Source organism: Myripristis murdjan, chromosome 14 (genome assembly GCF_902150065.1).
Source record: "Myripristis murdjan chromosome 14, fMyrMur1.1, whole genome shotgun sequence".
Lineage (NCBI taxonomy): Eukaryota > Metazoa > Chordata > Actinopteri > Holocentriformes > Holocentridae > Myripristis > Myripristis murdjan.
This window is the reverse complement of record NC_043993.1, coordinates 8,378,467-8,398,927: the sequence shown is the minus strand read 5'-3', so window position 1 is coordinate 8,398,927 and position 20,461 is coordinate 8,378,467. Positions and strand designations below refer to the sequence as shown.

At 38.7% G+C, this 20,461-nt stretch overlaps 1 protein-coding gene across 1 annotated transcript in view; it reads right to left on the bottom strand.

Annotated features, from left to right (window-relative positions):
* Positions 1-1,910: 1,910 nt before the first annotated feature.
* The window catches only part of jakmip2 (janus kinase and microtubule interacting protein 2), a 35,850-nt gene continuing 17,299 nt past the window's right edge, over positions 1,911-20,461 (bottom strand). The window contains exons 8-23 of the mRNA XM_030069507.1: positions 19,946-20,002; positions 18,882-19,004; positions 17,120-17,248; positions 16,180-16,263; positions 15,426-15,488; positions 13,663-13,761; positions 10,912-11,013; positions 10,354-10,407; positions 10,188-10,253; positions 10,008-10,076; positions 9,094-9,171; positions 8,900-8,950; positions 8,228-8,380; positions 7,293-7,358; positions 6,750-6,826; positions 1,911-2,013 (exon numbers count right to left, since the gene is read on the bottom strand). Coding sequence (XP_029925367.1) covers positions 6,776-6,826; positions 7,293-7,358; positions 8,228-8,380; positions 8,900-8,950; positions 9,094-9,171; positions 10,008-10,076; positions 10,188-10,253; positions 10,354-10,407; positions 10,912-11,013; positions 13,663-13,761; positions 15,426-15,488; positions 16,180-16,263; positions 17,120-17,248; positions 18,882-19,004; positions 19,946-20,002 — 1,245 coding nt within the window. The 3' untranslated portion in view covers positions 1,911-2,013; positions 6,750-6,775. The remainder of the gene's footprint in view (positions 2,014-6,749; positions 6,827-7,292; positions 7,359-8,227; positions 8,381-8,899; positions 8,951-9,093; positions 9,172-10,007; positions 10,077-10,187; positions 10,254-10,353; positions 10,408-10,911; positions 11,014-13,662; positions 13,762-15,425; positions 15,489-16,179; positions 16,264-17,119; positions 17,249-18,881; positions 19,005-19,945; positions 20,003-20,461) is intronic.

Below are 20,461 nucleotides of genomic sequence, written 5' to 3'. Positions count from 1 at the left end.
ATGAGGGGGACAGAATATTGGAAACAGCTCTCAATAAACTGCAGTCCAGTACAACAGCACCACTAACTGTGAGCTCAATGCCAAACATAGAACTGAATGAACACCCCTATTACTGTGGGAAAAAGAAAACCTGAGCATTATAGGCATCACAAAAGTAAACTTTACAGCAGAACAGCTGGATTGGACTGTATTAGATTGTGCTGGTGTACCATGTAATAAAGTGACCACTAAGTGAACAATTAGATTTGAATTTCAGTTCTGTTTCATGTGTAGTTGGCATCAATCACCCAACGTAATTCAGTGAAGATATATTGCAAAGTAGCCGGGATATATTTACAAGTTCATCATCTTTAAAGGGCATGTTGACAATCATTCAGAAGAAACCATCACCCCCTGCTGGTCAACCAGAATAGTACAACTTTAGATAGAATAGGAGAAAGGGTGTGTGACAGGGAGGAGGGCTGGGGGCAGAGGAAGGGGAGGCAAATATTCAATCATTTTATGTTCATATTCCAATTCCTTTTCAGTTATAATTTTCAAGGAAATAAAGTTTATCTTTGCAGCTGTCACCACAATAAAACAGAGCAATTTATACCCTTCTGAGTCATTTATAAACTGCCAAGTCAGTCAACTGTTCAAGCTGCAGGAGAGAGTAAAAGAGAAGTGCAACTATTCACAGAAATAAATGGGAGGGACTACATGAAGTAATCAAGACATGTACATATCAACAAATGTATATATTACAGGACGGATTACGGGTGTTTTCTTGGTGGAAATTTTGGCAGACAGTAATTGACTGGAGGGAGTGGTAAAAAAGAAAGGACAAATAAAAAGAAAAAAAGAAAAGAAAACCAGAGAGTAAGGTTTGTATAGTCTGCTGGCTTTTTGAGAAAAATAAAGAAGCAGTTTTGACAATCTGTAGGTTGTTCTGTGGAGATCCAGGTCAGGTGGACTTGGATCAGAGAGCATGGACTCTGCAGAGCCATTATATTTCCTTCTCTCTCTTTCAATCTTTTTTCCTTTTTTTTCTTTCTTTGCTCAGTCCGTTTCCTGTGTCCAGTGGCAAGGCTCATGTTGAGTGTCCTGTATCCCCCTGCAGTTTGTCTGCATAAATTAGTCTCTGCAACGCACAAACGTCAGACAGTCCAAGTAGTCCATGTATAACCACTGTTTGAGAAGCAGGGTGGACAGGCCAGCTGAGGAGACACAATGTCCCCAGCGTTCCTTATGATCTGACCTGAGTCTGGTCCGTTCACATGGCCTCCACACCCACGGCCTGAGTTGGCTTGCTTCGACTCATCCAGAGCTCGCATTCGTGAAGAACGTTCTTTTCAGGTTTGGAAAGGAAAGGAGAACAGAAAAAGAGAGAGAAGCTGTGGTCTGGTGGTTTGTTTGCCGACTTGTCTATGAGTTTTTCTGTCTGTTTATACTCCCATTGTGGCTGAATGGTGGTGATTGGCATATTATTACCCTGCATGGCAGAGAGAACATTTCCCAGACTTTGGTTTGGATTTGTCAGAGCATGTGTGTGTATGTGTGTGTGTGTGTGTGTGGGTGCATCTGCATGCATCTGTGTATGCATGTGTCTATGTAAGTGTGTGTGCATGTGCATACATGTCTGTTTCTGTCTACATCTATGTGTCTTTCTGTCTGTCAGAGTGTCTGTATTGTTCATCCTTGTAATCTGTTCCAGTGGTCCCAGCTGTTTGGAGAGAGGTTTCGGGTTCATCAGCATTCCAACAGGGCAGCATCCAGAGTGTGTATCCTCCAGTAACACAGACAGAGAGAGAGATCCCCAAATAAAAAATACAAAATAATAATAATAATAATAATCTTAAAAAAATTCTGAAGTCTGAATATCCACCATGGCCAGCACAGGACACGTCCACCTAAACTGACAGCAGTCACTACTGTTACGACACGAGCAGCCACTGCTTTGCACACTGTTCCACGCTTGCCCAGAAAATAAATAACACTGCAGCCACAAACAATATCTCCAAGCTGCCACGCCACCTGGGAGAGACAGAGACACAGAGACACAGAGTCACGAACAAACCATTACAAGAGTATAACTATATCATTATGCTGATCATTTTTATCAATACCTCAAACCATTTGTAATTTTATTTCTGTCCAACACTGCTTTTATTATTCTGCTGTTTTTTCATTTTTATTTCTTATTCCTTTTTGTGCACTTGCATTATCTTTTTTTTTTCTCGGCTCTATCCTATTACTTTCACCGCTGCAATGAGCAAAGTTCTCCAGATGAAACGATAATACTTGATCTTCTATAATAATACTTAATCTTCTATTTATGCTTTTCTTAAATGCTTCATTTATATGAAATGCTTGAATTTCTGATAGAGGCTACTTATTGTGAAATCTGCATATTTTCAACTTTTTTTTTGCAGATGGCGTATTAATCTTCTTGACCAAACCTTTAGTATCTCTACCAATTTTAATGTCATCTTTGGAAGGATATGGTCAGTTATCAGGCTATAAGCTAAATATAAAAAAAAAAAAAAACAAGTTATGACCATCAACACTTTTTGACTAAATATGGTTTGAGTTGTAACAATAAGCCAATGAGGTACCTTGGGGTTAATCTTCCTCAGGATATTACAAAATTATTTGAAGCTAACTTTGTCCCTCTAAACTCCAAAATGAAGTCAGACATCTCCAGATGGAATCACCTACTATTCCTCAGCCTAACTCACAGATTGATTCAATTAAAATGGTTATTTTGCCTGGTCTATTACATATTTTCCATTCCCTGCCAATTGAAGTAAATGATCAACAGTTCATTGAATGGTATAAGTTAATTTCTTGTTAAATTTGGATGGGTAAGAAACCAACAAGAAAAAAAAAAAAAAAAAAAAAAAAAAAAAAAACTAGACTAATGCAGTTATCAAAAGAGAAAGGGGGTATGGCGTTACCAAATCTAAAAGATTTGAGGGAGGATCTGTAAGACCGCCATTACAAGATACAGTAACAGACAGTAAATTGATTGACAATCTTGCTGATAAAGATAATCCTTGGATAAAAACAACTTGGCAGAAAGAGGTTAAAAAGCATAATCTGAAGGATGCAGAGAAAATATTACGATGGTGTGAATATGATGTAGATTTTATCACACACAGGATACACACCAGATTTAAAACATGGATAAGTAAAGGACTGACAGTATACTTGTAGAACCAAGATTTCTTTAGATATTTACAAGTAAGGCATCAATTAAATGAAATTCTGACTGAGGGTTTGGAAAAAGCAGACACTGATACAGTTGTCCCTCGCTATAACGCAGTTCACCTTTCGCGGCCTCGCAGTTTCGCAGATTTTTTTTGGTGCAATTTTGCATGTTTTTTTTAAACTTTTTTTTTTTTTTGCGAAGGTTTGAACTTGAACTGAGAGTATTTAAACAAGAGAGAAAAGTGAGAAAATGTTAATGCCTGTCTAAGAAAAGTGTATAAAGTGTGCAGTGAGGGGTTTTACAGCCTTAAAACATCTATAATAATTGTAAAAAATAAAGCTGACCACTTCGCGGATTTCACCTATTGCGGGTTATTTTTAGAACGTAACTCCCACGATTAACGTGGGACCACTGTATACTTAATGTCTTAGTGGCAAATCCAAGAGTGGATGTAGATTAATATCTATATTATATAAAACTTTTCAGGATTATTTAAATATAAACACCCAACACATTACAAATAAATGGGGAAGAGAAGGAGGAATGGTTATATCTGGAGATGAACAGGGAAATATTTGTAAATATCAGTGGGAAAGTGCAGCATCTCACAGCTGGAGGGAATTTGGATGGAGAAGCATCATGGGATTCTTCATTACCACTGCCCAGAGGAGGCATCAAGGTGTTGGAACAAATTGTTGGAGGTTACATGGTTCAAAAGTAGTCAGACAGTGTGTTTGGAAACTGCATTTCAAATCACTGGTCCATTTGATGCTCTCAATATCAATACAATATACTCGTAGCACTGAATATTCAAACTATAGCGGACAAATACTTAATGAGAGTATTAGTTGTTGGAGGGGAGATGCTGCAATATTAGATGATGAAAAATTGTTCATGAAATTTACATCATGGAGAGACTAACGTTTTCTATAAAAATTCAATCAGAGAAATTTAAGGGAATGTCGTCAAAATGGGTCAGGTAGCTCACAGAGACCAGACTTTAATTAATTACGTTGTTATACTGACTTTTCTATTGGACCACTGAGGACACTGCGCTGTGAGCAAATTCTCATGGATACATGAGTGTGACATCTTTTGTTCAGATGTTCATATTTGTTTAAAATAAAATGAAAGGGAGAGTGATAGATAGAAGAAAAGTCATGTCTTGGAGCAAATTGTTAGAGATGTTTATATCATTGTTACTCACTGATTATTTATATGTGAAGCATTTATGTACTGAAGTCTTTGTATATATATGTATATATAATAATAATATGTAATGTAATTATATGTAATAATAATATGTATGTTATAATAATAATGAAGCAATCCTGGACTATGCATGACCTCTCTGATAAAAATAAAACAAATAAAAAAAAGAAATCTGCACATTTTCACAGCAATGAAAATCACATTCCCCAGTCGTCCCTAATCATTGTTTCACCAAAGCTATGTAAGACACACAGCACTGTGGACATTTGGCCATTTTTCTTTGAGAAACTCTCCCTCTAGTGGTCAACAGAGTAAAGCTCTTGCAGAGAGAGTCTATTTCCTGTTCTCACTGATGTCGTCCTAACCGAGGTTTGAACATTTATGTTCTGATTCATCAAAAGCCTGCAAACTGTAGTTTTTGAGGAGTCATGCAGTCTGATCACTGCTTACTTGACTAACCAATATTTCTGTACATTGGTTATCAATTGGCAGTGGGTGCCGAAGTTCCAACGTTGCATATTTGTTGCAATTGTCGAAATTGGGCCAGTAGAAGAAACAATGAGGCTGTGTCTGCACTGACCATTTTTGCATGTAGACTAAAAAAAAAAAAAAAAAAAAAAAAAAGTACAACACATGTGTAACTAATGTTTATGAAATGAGTGCAACCATCATTTTTATAGCCACAAATCCAGAGATAGGTGACTCTAACACCAGGTACCTTGGTAGGCTAATCTACCGAATTGGGCAACTAGGCGGTTTGCGAGGCCAGACATCCTCCACATCTTTCGCAAATCTTTAGGACAAATATTGAATATCTAACACACTTGTGTAAAGTGTAAAGGTATGGAATGCACAAGGCGGTGCAACAAGAGATCGTTGACCGCTGTTTGCCTCAGAACTCTCATGATTGTGGGATATGGGAGTGTGCGCTCATCAAACTCTTTAATTTGAACAGATAGTCCAGTGATTATTACCAGGTGCTGGAATGTGGAACAATGTTTGGATAAATATGAGTGCACAAATTCCAGCTTGATAAACAGTGTTCAGGTGAATGGTCTAATATTAATATTCAGAATGGGAATTATAACAAGCGCTCACGAGGGAGGTATGCAAAATGTCTTATTTATTGCATGGGCAGTGAAGACAATGAATGTCTTTGAGCTGTGAGACACATGAGATCCAGCATGATCATATGCTGCAGATGGCTCACAGCTGAAACACATTAATTGTGGAAGACTTAACTTGATTGCTGGTTATAGTTTCCAATGCAATTAAACACGGTCATAACTGAACTAAAAAAAAAAAAAAAAAAAAAAAAAAAATCAACATGACTTATGATTTGTGAAATAATTCGGAAAACACAGTCTAGTGCTTTGTGGTTTCAGTGAACCACTGATTTTTATGAACCGCACACTAAGCTTAAGAGATAAAAGAGGTTTCATCACTGTTTTGTATGTTTGCTTAGATGGGAGCAAACTTTTCTCTATCTTGTAAATTTGTTTGTCGGGAATGTTTTGTTTTTTATGCCTCATTGTTCTTGTCTCATTATTATATTCTCAATAGACTTTGATTTCTGTTGTTAGTGGGTTTCTTCCCTGGACAACAAGCTTAACGCTCATTGGCTTACACCTGCACGCACAGTGTCTCTCAAAAGTTAGTAGTTTGCAGTCAGATGATACATTTCCACACTTTCCCAAATGTTTCTCCATTTTACTTTTCCACATTTTCGACAAAACCAGGCGCAAAGACAGATGACAAAAAACAAACGTAAAAGAAGGGAGAGAAGATGGTGTTGATGACAGTTTGGCCTCTCCCTGTAAGGCATCAGCAAACCAGGAAACCTTCAAATAAACATAAATTGTTGCCAAAGGAAAAAAAAGGAAACATGAATGTAGACAGAATAGCAAGATGGCAAACGATAAATGCAAAGAGAACACAGAGATGGGAATAACAAAAGAAAGTGTGAAAGCAAGATGAACACAGATAAATGTGCAGAAAGTGAAGAGTGTAGAAAAGGGTCAAATGCTGTTTAGAAATATTGCTTAGTCTTTGTTTTCTCATGGAGTGTGGTGTTCCTGTTTTTGTGGGAAAGTATCCAGGGAGACATGAGACAAGAAACATCAGTGCTAACACTGGTGGGATTATCCCCTTGATTATCTATGGGCACAACAGAAGACTACACAAGACAAATTAGATCAAGGAAATTTAAAATGACAAGTGAGCTACTGAATTATTGAATTACTGCAAACCACTTTGGTTCCATTTGAACTGAACAATATTTGACTGAGGTCCTTAGAAGAAATGATTATGATGGTTAGTGTTTTTCCCCGAAGCCTGCGAGACTCACCTCTGCTACAGGACACGCCAAACACTTCAAGGCCAAAGGATAAAGGCAAGAGAAAAGAACAAGAACAGAAACAAAAACTGGACAAGGCAAGAAAGAGAGACAGAAAGTTGGGGGAAGAAAGAGGGGACAAAGACAGTGAGCAAATTTGAGGAACACTTGAGACATGTTAGTAACAGCAGAGGCAGAAACAGAGAAGTTCACTCAAACCTCATTGATGTTACTTATACAAACTATAAACAGAGGTCAACTGGGGACTTAAGCCTATTGGCTATTCCGGGCCAAAATGGCAGTGTACAAAGTCTAAAATTCTTGCCCAACATTCAACATCTTATCTTATATTGATATTTCAGTTGAATGTATCATCTTAATTGCTACTGCTTATAATAAAAGACCGAAAAAGTAATAGCCTTAGTACTATCTCATGTTGGGTTTTACTTCTAAGACCCTGAACATTTCTAAGTTAATACTTTACTTTTTTTTTTTTTTTTTTTTCTGAACATCAACAAGTCATTCCACAACAAATACCCCTCAACTGTAGCCTACCTTCTCCTCCAAGTCTTTTATTTGTCTCCTCTGGATGTCAGTTTTGTCCTCAAGGTCACGGATTCTCTGAAAACAATCAGAGAGAAATGTGATCAGATGACAATGCTTCTTGGAAACGCACTGTGATCTGATTAGACACACCGCCTTTGTAGTGTGAGTGCTGATCTGTCACATGTCCTTAACAACATCAAATGATCAACCTCACACCTTTCAAAATGACTTTTTTACTTTCTTTTATTACTTTGATTCCTCTGCACTTCAGCCCAGTTCTCTCCCATCCCTTCTTTTTCCTCGCCGCTATATTCCATGCTGTCACTACCTTCCAAGTATTTACTGCCAATCCTATTCCCTATTTCTGGCCCATTCAGGAAGCAGTTGTGCCCAACTATTCTATTTCTGATTACCTGACAACGATGCCACCATTACCCTGCAAAAAAGACACTTCACTCAAATTTCAATTTCGAAACAAGAACCTCTGTTCTATCAAATCTTCCATGCACGAAGGCACTAGGTGGTCTAAATCGCATTACAAGTCATTGGAGACATATTTGAGATGCAGGATAATGCCAAGTGTGAATGGTGATCAGTCTCGGCAGTCCACCTGTGATCGGATCACCCGATCACACTATTGTGTGTAAAAGTTAAAGGGCCTTAGTGCATGGCTGGGATACAGCAATGCACATGAGAGAGGGACCATTTTGCTGCAGTACTTACTGGTGGCCAGCAGAGGCCAACAGAGGTCATAGATTGCCCCAATTATACCAGGCAATTTCCACAAAAATACATTTCATGAAAACACACACACACACACACACACACACACACACACACACACACACACACACACACACACACACACACACACACACAGAGCCACACACAGACACACACACACACACATGCACATACACACATACACACACTAAAGTACCAACCTGGTGTGCCTGATGCAGCAGCTCCATCCTCTCCTGGAGAATCTGGCAGTCGTATTCCCGACTCTTCCTCAGCATCTGCCTCCTCAGCTTTTCCACCGCTGTCCGCAACTCGTCCCTCTGCAGCTCATCCAGAGGCTCGCCATACTTTATCACCTGGAAAAGGAGGAGAGAAGTTTGAAGAGGCAGACGCTACATCCCAAAAAAAGAAACAAATAAAAATGTCAAGAAATGATGAGTAATTGGCAGCCTACTTATTTTTGTGAGCTTACTACTCTGAATAGTCTCCATAATGTCATTATTTTCCTGAGCCTGTGCTCTCATAATCTGTATGCATAACCCTCTGAGTGTCCACATGTTAAGATTTCCAGGAACCAGTACTGCAGACCTAAGAGAATTTGCCATGTTTTTGTTGATGAATTTTTCATAAAGTGTACAGAATCACTGGAAAAGAATTTACTATGTTCAAAAGGAATTTAATATACGTTTCTGGGAAAACAATTATCATTCAGTATGATGTGAGATAATGCCATGGTCCTCCGAGCATTTGTCATGGATATGTTTGATATAATGAGGCACAACCCAAACTGGTGATATGACATCAAGAGAAGGTTTTGCAAACTATCCTCTTTGAAAACTGGACTACAGTTAAACTTTTTGTTGCCATATAATAACCTTGTCTTGCTGCAGGGCGTTATACAGTGTTGCCTCCAGCTCCTGGATTTGCTATGGAGGGGAGAAGAGAAGAACTGTAATTAACGCAGACTCTCTCCCTCTCTCTCTCTCTCTCACACACACACACACACACACACACACACACGCACATACCCCCCACACCCACCCCCAACATCACACACACACTCTCCTACCATGTAGGCCTGGTCCAGGGCCTGTTTTCTATAGTCTAGCTCCTCTTCAAGATATCCTTTCTGCTTACAGAACATTTCCTGTGCATGGGTAGGAAGGATAGAGACAGTAGTTACAAAAAGAAACAAACTCGGCTACAAATTTGGAATGTAACACTCTAAAACGTTAACTTTAATATGCCAATACTTGAGCTCATGTGTATGAAGGAACAGAGACTGAGAAGATTCTGAGGAGAAAATTTGATGGTGGAAGGTGATGTAAGCACACTTCTCCAATGTAAGAAAAACTTATCCTGATGTTTTGGTAAGCAACATGTCCCTATGTGTTTGAAGGCAACTCCCTTGCTGCTATTGCCCACAAGTTTCCCAAACAGTTCAGTGGTGTATCACTACCATCACAGCATCATACTTCCTCTATATGGCTGTATTTAAGGGCGCTTTTCCATTACATATTACCTACTCTACTCACCTCGTGCCAGTTATTTTTCAGAATTTCATTTCCTTTGCTCGTATTACTCCAGTAGTACACAGTAGATAGTAAAGCCCTGTTGGTTACTGGTGGGCGTGCTGTCTAGTTTTTCCTCCCTTCTCCATCAGAGTGTTTTATTAAAAATAAATACTGTAACAAGACTAACTCAAAATGACTGCTTCACATGAACAATATTAGTATAACTACGAGGTTCAGAGTTTTGTGGGTCTTTCTTTTTGTATTTCCTGGTGGTAAACAGTGACCAACAGGGCTTTGTTATGGCAGCTTTGCCATTCAATTTCTCTCTGACCAATCAAAGGTCTGCAACATTTCACGTGACATTCGAGTATTTGCTCGGTATTAGATAGTATCAGATACTATCTCAAACTTTTGTCTGACGGAAAAACAAAAAAAAAACAGCGATACCATGTAATCGGCCCTTACTCACCATCTCTATCTCTAGGTCCATCATCTTCTGGTGCAACGCTGCCTCTGTCCCTTCGATCTGCTGGATCCACTAGAGGGCACAGAGTGAGAACATGAGTCAGATCAGTTCAGCAGAGGACAGTCAGTGCTCTAAAGTTAATGTCAGCAGAGAGACAGTTTGACGCACAATTTGCAGCCTTACCTTTTCCGCTAGTGACAAGACAGTGCTAGCTTGAATAATGGCCACTTGTTCTTCATTTCGTAAATTCTATACAAGGGAAAAACAGGATTAATAACTAATTAAGAATTTACATTGTATTTTAAAAGTGCTGTTGATATGTTATGCTGTTATATTACATATGGTATACCCCATTGTCTCCAAGGATATCTAGGAGTTTGATGAGATCAGGTATGCACACATCCTGTGAAGAAGGGAAAAAGCAAACGGCATCAGGCCGCACCATATCTTTCAGTATCACACCAACAAGAGAACCAGTACAGTTGTCCCTCGCTATAACGTGTTTTTTTTTTTTTTTTTTTTTTTTTACAGCGCATTGTGTTCTGTGTCCTGATTGGCTAAGGGACTGTAGACCATTGTCAATCTCCTCCGTGCCATGTCTCCTGTACAGTACAGAATGCTTTCATTCTATAATACTGGACTTATTTTTCTACAAAGGTTTGAACTTTGAGAGTGTTTAAACAAGAGAGAACAGTGAGAAAATGATAATGCCTGTCTGAGAAAAGTGTATAAAGCGTGTAGTGAGGGGTTTTACAGCCTTAAAACATCTATAATAATTGTAAAAAATAAAGCTGACTACTTTGCGGATTTCTCCTATTGCGGGTTATTTTTAGAACGTAATGCCCGCGATAAACGAGGGACCACTGTACATTTCTATTTTGTAAATAATTTATGATAAACAAGATACCTTGACCCCTTCCTTCATACAGTATATCTGCAGTGCACTGACGCCCTCAGAGAAGGGATGCATCCTCAAGTGGTTGAAAGGAGGGGACCTCCTCTCACGCTCCTATAAAACAGAAATGCATACTTGTAAAGCGCATGCATGCACATGCTATTACACAAAGGAACTGATGAAATATATCTTAGTCCCTGTTCTTGTACTGGTATCAATACTAGAAGAAGCAGTATTTATATTTAATGGTTTCTTTTAGCATGCTAGGATGCCAAGTAGGTGGGGCTTATCACGCCAGACAATGTAATGAATAGGTAAATCACAAGAGTGTATGATAAAGTGGAATCATCCGCTGGAACCCCCCGACTCCACTTGAGATTACTCAGCCTAAGCAGTGCTTTTATTCCCTTGACCAGCCAAACTGTGAAACATTCCATCGAAAATCCCAGGAAAAAAAAAATGGCAAGAGCGTATTACTGAAGCCACTCTGTCAGCCACTCTATCCATAATAAACATGACAACATGTCACATCCAAGTCAAAATATACCTACAGTAAGAATCAAAAGCTGATTCCAACCACTGAGCAGATGGAGGAAAAACAAGGACCACTGGCCAGTGCAGCAAAATGGATACTGTATGAGTGGGGGAACAGAGTGCTGATGAGGTGAGACACCACACACTCACACCACACACGCATTTAAATGCAGACCCTGTGTCGATTCTAGAAATTAGCTACAGCCCTAATTTTGTTGGTGGTAATCCTTAAGGTCCTTTCTTTGATCAGTAATATAAGAAAAGTTTGACAAATGTTTGTGTCGCAGTAATTATCATCTGTGTGCTCCACAGCCTGCTGTGGAGAGTTGTAAAGGTGAACCAAAACTACCAGGCAGAGAATTTGAATCAGGGATTCTTAGTAATTGAATTTTTCAAGTTCCTCGAGGAATCATTTCAGCCCTTAAATTGCATTATGACTAACCTGCTATGCCCCATCTGGTACATTAACACGGAATTATTTACATCGTGCAGGAGATATTTTATCATGTACAATTGAATTATTCTATTTCCAAGGGGTACCTCTGATTCTCTATGGTTTCTGAACATTACAAACAGGCTTCCCAGTACCTGTTCCGTAAGTAGTGTTTGTGGTGAAACTGACAGAGAAGTCTTTGTTTTGAACCCACGAGAAACACCCACTCAGTCTTCCAAGCTGATTTTCTTTGCTCACTGTTCCTATGGTGGCAGAGAAGCACTGGAAAGCACTGAGACAGCAATTATAAGCTTCTTCTTTGTGACAAATTGAGCTATATAAGAAAACGTACATGTAGTACAACTACCAAACATTTGTTGGCTTCACTTGATTAGAGGAACGCATCACACAACACGCAGTCCTTGTTTTCTGTCTGCCGCAATCTCAATCTGATAGCATTTCATGTGAAAAATGGGCAATGCAGTTGCTGAATCATAATTCATTGTACAACATTATCGAGGTTCAATTAAAGTGAGGACCCGCTGGAACCAAATGACAAAATCGAGATTTATGAATTCCTAGAGGTCGCGATTCACGTTGGATATAACTGATTTGTGTTGAGATGACTGGACTTCACTGTGTGTCCAAGCTCTCCCAATGCACTGCTCACACCATCAATTTAACAACACTTTCAGTATTGAGTACAAGGTTATTATAGTTCACTAAAACTAAATTAAAAACTAAAACTAGATTCAAAAAACATTTTAGTTAAAGGAAATAAAAATAAAATCTAGACTTGGGAAAAAGGGAAAACTAACTGAAACGATATTGTGAACTTAAAACTAACTAAAATAAAAATACACAGGAAATGTCTTTAGTTTTTGTCTTTGTCAATTTGGTCACATTTATCCATACAAGAATGGTGAATGTGTTTACTGAGACTGGGACTTCTACATGGCTGTGTGTCAACTGCCTTCACTAAGTGGTATGTTTGTGCTGAAACACATTCTGAACTTCTTAAATCTTGCCCCTGATAAACACACACACAAAAACAAGCTCACTAAAATTAATACTGAAGCTAATAAAAAGATAAATAAATAAATAAATGAAAAATAAACTCAAACTAAAACTAAACATTTTAAACAATAAATGCTAAACTGAAGCAGAAAAATCTGGAAAACGAAAAATACAAAAATATAATTCCTCCCATTGAGTAGTATCATATCCTCTATATCTGTTATGATTACTCCCTTCATGAGCCGAAGCCAGTTAAATGCTTCAGGTGAGTGATGTAGTGAGACAAAGATGGTGGAAAAAGGCCAGAGGAAGCTTAAAATATTGTGCAGTATAACAAACCATGAGAATGAAAGTGGCTTGCCAAAGAACAATGTTTTAAAAAAAAAAGAAAAAAAGGGGAAATGATGAAAATGGCAAAACCCCAGAATAATTTGTTTGCATTATCTATTTTTCAGAGCTGTATTAACACTTGATTGCACTTGTGTGTGTATTTTTACAACAATTATAAAACCAATGTGCTCGAGCATTAAAATCATGCAGACACTCCACCTTCTGTTATTATGCAATTATTGAAATTCACTTTATTACACAAAGTGTCTGGTATAGAAATGTACATGTCTGGTAACAAGTGATACTTGTGACAGACCAAAAAGCTGCAGTTGCCACCCTGGTTCACCATGTGGGATATCACGTCACAGAATATGTTTACAGGTCTCTCACACAAGCATTTGTCCCTGTAAGCAAACCAGAGCTCAGTCAGACCTGACTTTTAGCCTCACCTCGAGCTCCAGTATCCTGAACTCCAACAGTTCGTTCTGGTCTTTGGAGTCTTGGAGCTCCTGCTGTAGCCGGCCAGTCTCGGACTCCGTCTTCTCCACCTGGACAGCAGAGAGATCACAATTCATGATGCAAGCTGCAGAGGGAGCTTGTCAACCAAGACCTATGTAGCTATGTTATAATCTATGCTGTGATAAAGAGTATGAGAGAAATGTGGTACATTTGGCATCCTCAAATTATCACAGTCGTAGTTCATTATTGAAGCCATAATAACAGGATGTAGAATCCTCTGAGAGATAGATACAAAGGAGCTGAACATTGACAAGATGGCCGCCACCATGCTTTCTTGAGAGTTTGAGACAATCCACCAACAATCAATGCAATCCTTTGGAATATCTTCTCTTGACTGCTAATCTGGGGTAACATCAATATGTTTGATCCTACTGTGTGAAACTCTTACACCAAAGATGTTGGATTTTTAACTGCTGGATCCGTCTAAATACCAAGTCTGAATCCCAGCCTTTGTTTACTGAGGACTACCTCCTCACATAGCAACAGTGAAATCAGGCCACCAAAGGCTGTGAAAAGTGATGAGGACTTCATGTTGGGCTGAACTCCAACAGTGCCTACAAAGACTTTGTCCAAATGCTCACGGATTTGAGGTCTTAAAAATCCTTGGTTTTCTGCTGGATTGAAAAAAACCTCCATAATCAAAAATAAACTTCATGGAAAAATTTGTCATCTCCAAATCCCGTGTATTTAGCTGCCTATAAATCCTACAAAAACAAATGCATTCATCTCCTTAGAGCAGCCCAGAAAAGATTCTTCAGTGGCCAGTTTACAAAATCTGAATGCATCATCAAGGCTACGTGGGAAATTATTAATAAGCCACTTCAACAGAAAAAAGGCCTCCACACAGTTTCTTTCAGCCTATACAGATGGTAGTTCTACTTTCTTTGATCCTGTTAATATAACTTGTGGGCTCGATGATTTCCTTTCAAATGTCCGTGTATCTCTGCCCAAAAATAAAGTTTATGTAAAAGTTAATCCATTATATTATATAAAATGTTCTTTCCTATCTTTTTGTAATTTAGATCTGTAACAAGGTGAATGATATTATATTAGAATTTTTTTTTTTTTTTTTTAATTGCCGTGATGTAATTTGCAAGTCCATGTCCATGGAAACTGGCATCATACCTTCTGATCTACAAATGTAACTATGTTTCTACATTTATTTTATTGTGAAATTTTTTGACAATGATAGTCAAAATGGATTGGTGTTTGTATTTACCATTTGAATGTCTTCTGAGTGCGGTTTTCATATAAGCTCTTACAGACTTTCTACCACAACCTCACACATCCTTTCATATTTCCTTTATGTGTTTTGTCTTTATGTGTGTGAAACAAATAAACAAGCAAATAAATAAATAAATAAATGACATGCTTAACCATAACACTATGCATTTTAGAGTAAAATAAGTAATATACACAAAGGGTTGTTTTAGCCAGTCTGATTGGTCAAAAGTGTGTTCTGGTTGATTAAAGGAATTTACAAACTGTTCTGATAATTTCAGTGAAGGTTAAAAAACAAATATGTGAATTCTCAGATTCATGGGAATTATTCATGATATCTAGTTTCACGTGGAGGTGAAATTAACCATTCAGTGCAAAAAAAAAAAAAATCAGCATAGTCTGAACATGCGTTTGTCCAATCAGGTTGCTTGATGAAACAACCCATTAACAGTGAAAGTCCATTAAGTCCAACCTTCTCTAATAGCTCCTGATTTCTTCGTAAGAAGAGCTGCTTCTCATCCACCCATTTGGAGTCCTGACAGAAGGCAGAAGCAATTAACAATTAAAATCAAATCTTTTTCTACAAAACACAGCTGGAAAACATCATTTTAAGTGTTTCATTTCAAAATGTATACCCAGTTAGAAAATAATAAAAAGTAAATACGAAACATACATCTTTGGTTAACCAAAGCCAAAAGTTTACCAATTAAAATCGGGATTCACTACATTTTTAAGATACTGCGTGATTCAAGAAAAGTTTCTATTTTTTTCCTTGGATCCCGCATATTTTAGAAATTAACTATTCGACTGGAATATATGATACCGATTACAAAGGCACTGGTCTAGTGAAGGTTAGTAAGTCGTACTCCTTGTGATGCCAAGCAAAACTGGAGTGAAAGTTTGATTTAATTTCTAACAGTGGATTGAAATTTTATGTCATGCCATATGATCTCCATGGCCTTGAATTTTGGCTGTGAAAAGGAACTGGCTCCCAGTCATGTTTGCGTCTAATCAGGGCGGACTGACACGCTGGCTACAGGCCTGAGGTTGTTAGCTGCATGACAGAAACTGCATATAGAAGCCTGTTGCTATGTTTTGTTTATGTTTGCACTTGCACTTGTGTGTTTATGTGTATTTATGTGTAATTGTGTATGAGCATGCATGTTGCATGTTCATGCATGTGCACAAGTATCTGTGTATGGTTGTGGTTGAGGTAAGCTCTCTACCTGTCCTTTCAGGGTTAGTTCCTTCTCCAAGTCCTCGATTTTGGCCTTGTACCTGAGAACGTCTGCTTGGAGCTGCTCCTGAGCCTGAATCAGCAGCAAAAAAAAAACAACAAAAAACAATACACCCATTAGCCAAAGAATACTGAGATGTAAAGTTACGCTTGCAGCAGGTTTTTACGTAAAAATCTACTGGTTACAAATCGTGAAGTGGGTCTGCGAAAGGGAAGAGCTTTCAGCAGTATGTGTACCCAGCACTCTATTCAGGGAAAGCTCGACACACAAACAATGGTTACACCTCCTCAGCAACTCCAACCCCACTAACCACTGAGACAATAGGACAACTTGAATCCTTGAGTGACAAAATAATAACATTTCCACAGATTGGCCCACAGAAACACTGAACAATGTGCTGCATACAGTATATGTTGATTCTCAAATGCAGCTGCTGTTAAATGTGAGGTGTGTGTTTTGCGGTGTGTATTTTGAATGAATTATCATGTTTATTCCTGTGCATAGTGTATACATACATATACTTTTTTACATATGCCCATGCATTTACATGTGAATATGCTTATTTCTGTATTTACTGTTTTAGGATTTTGTAGGATTGCTTTTTACAAATTTGCAAAGCATGTGTTTTTATATTTCTTATTTCTTTTTTTATTTCTTGTAAATAATTGTTCTCTTAAGAACCGAGCAACTGCAACTAACCCAATGTCCCCTTGGGGATCAATTAAGTATTTCTGATTCTAACTGGTTCTGTGATACAGCCCACACAGATTCACCACTATGTGACCTGCTTAATGGCCCCTTGACAGCTGTTATTGAGGGAGGGTAAAAAAGTATTTCTCTTGAGGCTCACTTATAATGCGTACATGAGAGAAAAAAAATATAAGTACCACTCCTTATTCTGTTGTTGGACATTTAAGTCGTACTGTACCTTGGCTTCCATTTCAGCATCCAATATGCCTCCCTTCTGCTCCTGCAGCAGGGCATAGGCTCGCTGTAAGGCCTGGTACTCCCTGGTCAGCTGGCGGAAACGCAGCTCCGACTCTTCATTGGCCAGACTCTTGTTTGAAAAAGAAAAAGGTAAAGGCCAAAGGTTACAGATGCTTTGGTCCTGGTTCAGTATGCCTATTTGGTTGCAACTGCATTGCATTATGGAGGAAGACAAAGAGCATTAGACAACAAGCTCGTTGGCATGAAGTGCTGGGCCTACGAGTGGTGCTAGAGGGAGGGTCATGGTGCCACCCAAACGGCCAGGTTTCATCCTCTGGCCACCATGCATGTTGTCTCAACTGTACCTGTTACAACCACCATTACCACTGTTAAAACATTTTGATGGTTTCAAGATTCAAGATTCTTTATTGTCATTGTACAAGAACATACAATGAAATTCAGGGTGGTGCAAGAGGTACAGTCATTGAGTCATCAAAGCTGCTAAAGGAAAGGTTATAAAGTCACTAACACTGACAGGTTTCATCCTCTGTCTAGGCAACATGAATGGTGTCAGCACATTTCACGGCAATCCACCAAACAGCTTTGGAGATACGCTGCTCTGGACCCAACTGCTGACCAGCCAAGCGACACGGTGGCCATACAGGTCAGGGCCTGCATCTGAACTGGTTTAGTTACAAAGTAGCCATGCAAGCGTGAGGCATGTTTACAGTTGCAAAGTGGTTATTATCTCATTGAATGAATTGAATTTACTCCTACTTAACTAACTGACAGGCAACAGTGTGTTTAATGTATAACCAAGGAACCTATATGAACATAACCTTGATGACACTCATTAAGCAAGACAAGTGACACAATATGACATAACCATGCGCCAGGAACCAAAGTCACAGCCCCGTCACAGCCCCCGATTGGGTTCTAGAGAAAGATTGTGTCTCTAGAGACATTTTGCACCAATCAATGAAACAATGAAACTGTGCATGAAAGAACATGCACCTGAAACTGAAGGGCTAGATAAATGTGCAAACAGAATATGAATAGTATTATCAGACTGTTTTTTTTTTTTTTTTTTTTTTTATTTACCAAAGTTAAAATTTGAATGGGAGATGGGAGAAAACCCCAGGCACTTGCGTTTCTGCTTGATACTTGGACTGCATTCAAGCAAGTGGATGCAGATGTCTAATAGTGAAGAAAGCCCACAATATAAATCAAACCTCTTTATCTTCCTTGTAAGAGGACACTCCACAGTACAATTCAGTCATTTTGCCTGAAAACATTTTGTCTTCTATTTGGCTTTTTGATAGCATGTGTGTTCCTTTCTCTCCCCCAATGTGTGTGTGGTGGTAGCAGGGGTGGGTGGGTTTGTGTGGGAGGTGCTGTAAACTTGAAGTTGGCATACTGCCAAGGCTTGTGGTATTGCAGTTTACCAAATTACATAACACTTGTTACTTTGGATATTAGAGCTGTCTACTACTTCGACATGGGGCAGAAATGCAAAATCATCGCATTGTAGAATGATGTATTCGAGTGCCACATTCTAGTAGCCTACACAGGTGTGAACACTTGACTGCCCATTCGCTATTATGCCACGCCATTTCTACTGTGCATGAACATGTATTAATAGAGAACTGAGGTTGACAGTTTAATTTTTGATTAGTGTTAATGGAGAACCAGTCTTTATGATGATCACCATGGAGATAAACTTGAGCTTTAGGTGATGTAATGAATACGCAGCAAGTTCTCACCTCATCCAGATCCTCGTCTGGAGTGGCGGGGGTTCGGTCCATTCGATACGAAGCCACAGAGGACGTCTCCGAGTCCATGGACTCCTCATCATAGCCAAAAAAGGTGTCAACTACAATGTGCCTCTGCAGGAGTGATAGAAAGAATCTCAGATATCAAATGACTTAGAGTGTTTTTTTTTCTCCCAATGGTGTTGTATCAATAATAACAAATAACAGAAAAACCTTGATTTGAGGTCAGTTCATGACCCCAGTGGAGTTCAGCTAAAACAGGGTATTCTTTCCTCCCTCCTGAGAGTCAGGGAATGACAGTCAGGAGGGTTTTTTGCTTCATAAAAATATTTACTTTTCTGCAGTTCTACTTCAGCTTAGCTGGAGCTATGCCAGTTAACCTAGAATAACAATATCAGCATCGTAAGGTCATAATGCTGGCTCAGTGAGCAATGGGCATATCATGCATTCATGTCGGTTTAAATTTGAATCCATGTATGTATGTTTGTATTCAAGCCTACTTGATAAAGAGGACCTGATAGAATTTTCAGCAAAACTAATTTTGCTTTGGTTGTAAAAAATACAAATAATAACCCTGCTCTCCTACTGCTCCTTCTCCCATAACAAAACTAAACTGATTATCACCCACTCCTGTTCCATGGGTTTTCTGCTCACAACCCACAACCAACGTTTACTCTGCTAGTAGGCAAAGTGGTACGTTTATAATGTTTGTAACACATTTTAGACATTTTTTAAAGGTTTGTGTTGCTTTTCTACTGAATTGCTGCAGTTGTTGTTATGCTTTTAACACGTGGACCCGCAGGTCAGCCCAATGTAATTTATCACACAGGATGTGGTGAGAACAACAGAGTGGCACCAAGGCGCCGCATGTGATTTTCATCGCCTGTCTTAGTCACCCATGTAAAAAGCCCTTCAGTCTGCAACTGATTAAGTTAGCAACAGCTGACTGTTCGAAAAAAAAAAAATGGATTGTTGCATCTCCAGTTACAAAGACAATAACCCTAATTACTTGCAAATTTTAAGCAAATGGCAATAAACAATTTAATTTCTTCTACCTTTATTGGCCTCGAACTTCGTTTATGCCTCTTCTTCCTCAAAAGTTTTTCTCTATCCTAGAAAAACACAAAGGGAAAATGAGCTATTTAAAATGAGAGATTTTATAAAGCACTGCACCCAAGAAATTAGAAGAAAGAAAGAAGGAAAGAAACAAACAAACAAACTAACAAACAAAGGAGAGAAACTCAAATTCAGGTCACACGCTTGTTTTTCAAACATAGCCATTGTACCTTCTGTGACATTAATCATTAATGATCAGCAGTCTGAGCAGTGATGTTCAATTGAGTAATAAGCTCAACAAATTGTACATGACATCCACTCTCAAATACATTATGTGATCACGCTACTGCACAGACCCTGCCACGTGGTCACTGCAGACATGGAGAGCTCTACTTTCATGGTGGTTTGTGGCGCATGGAGAAGATTCATGTTTTCATAAGCATCTAAAGTAACACAAACAATCTGCCTCTGATAGCTTAAATTACAGCCATATTATGGCTTTCAGACACGTGAAA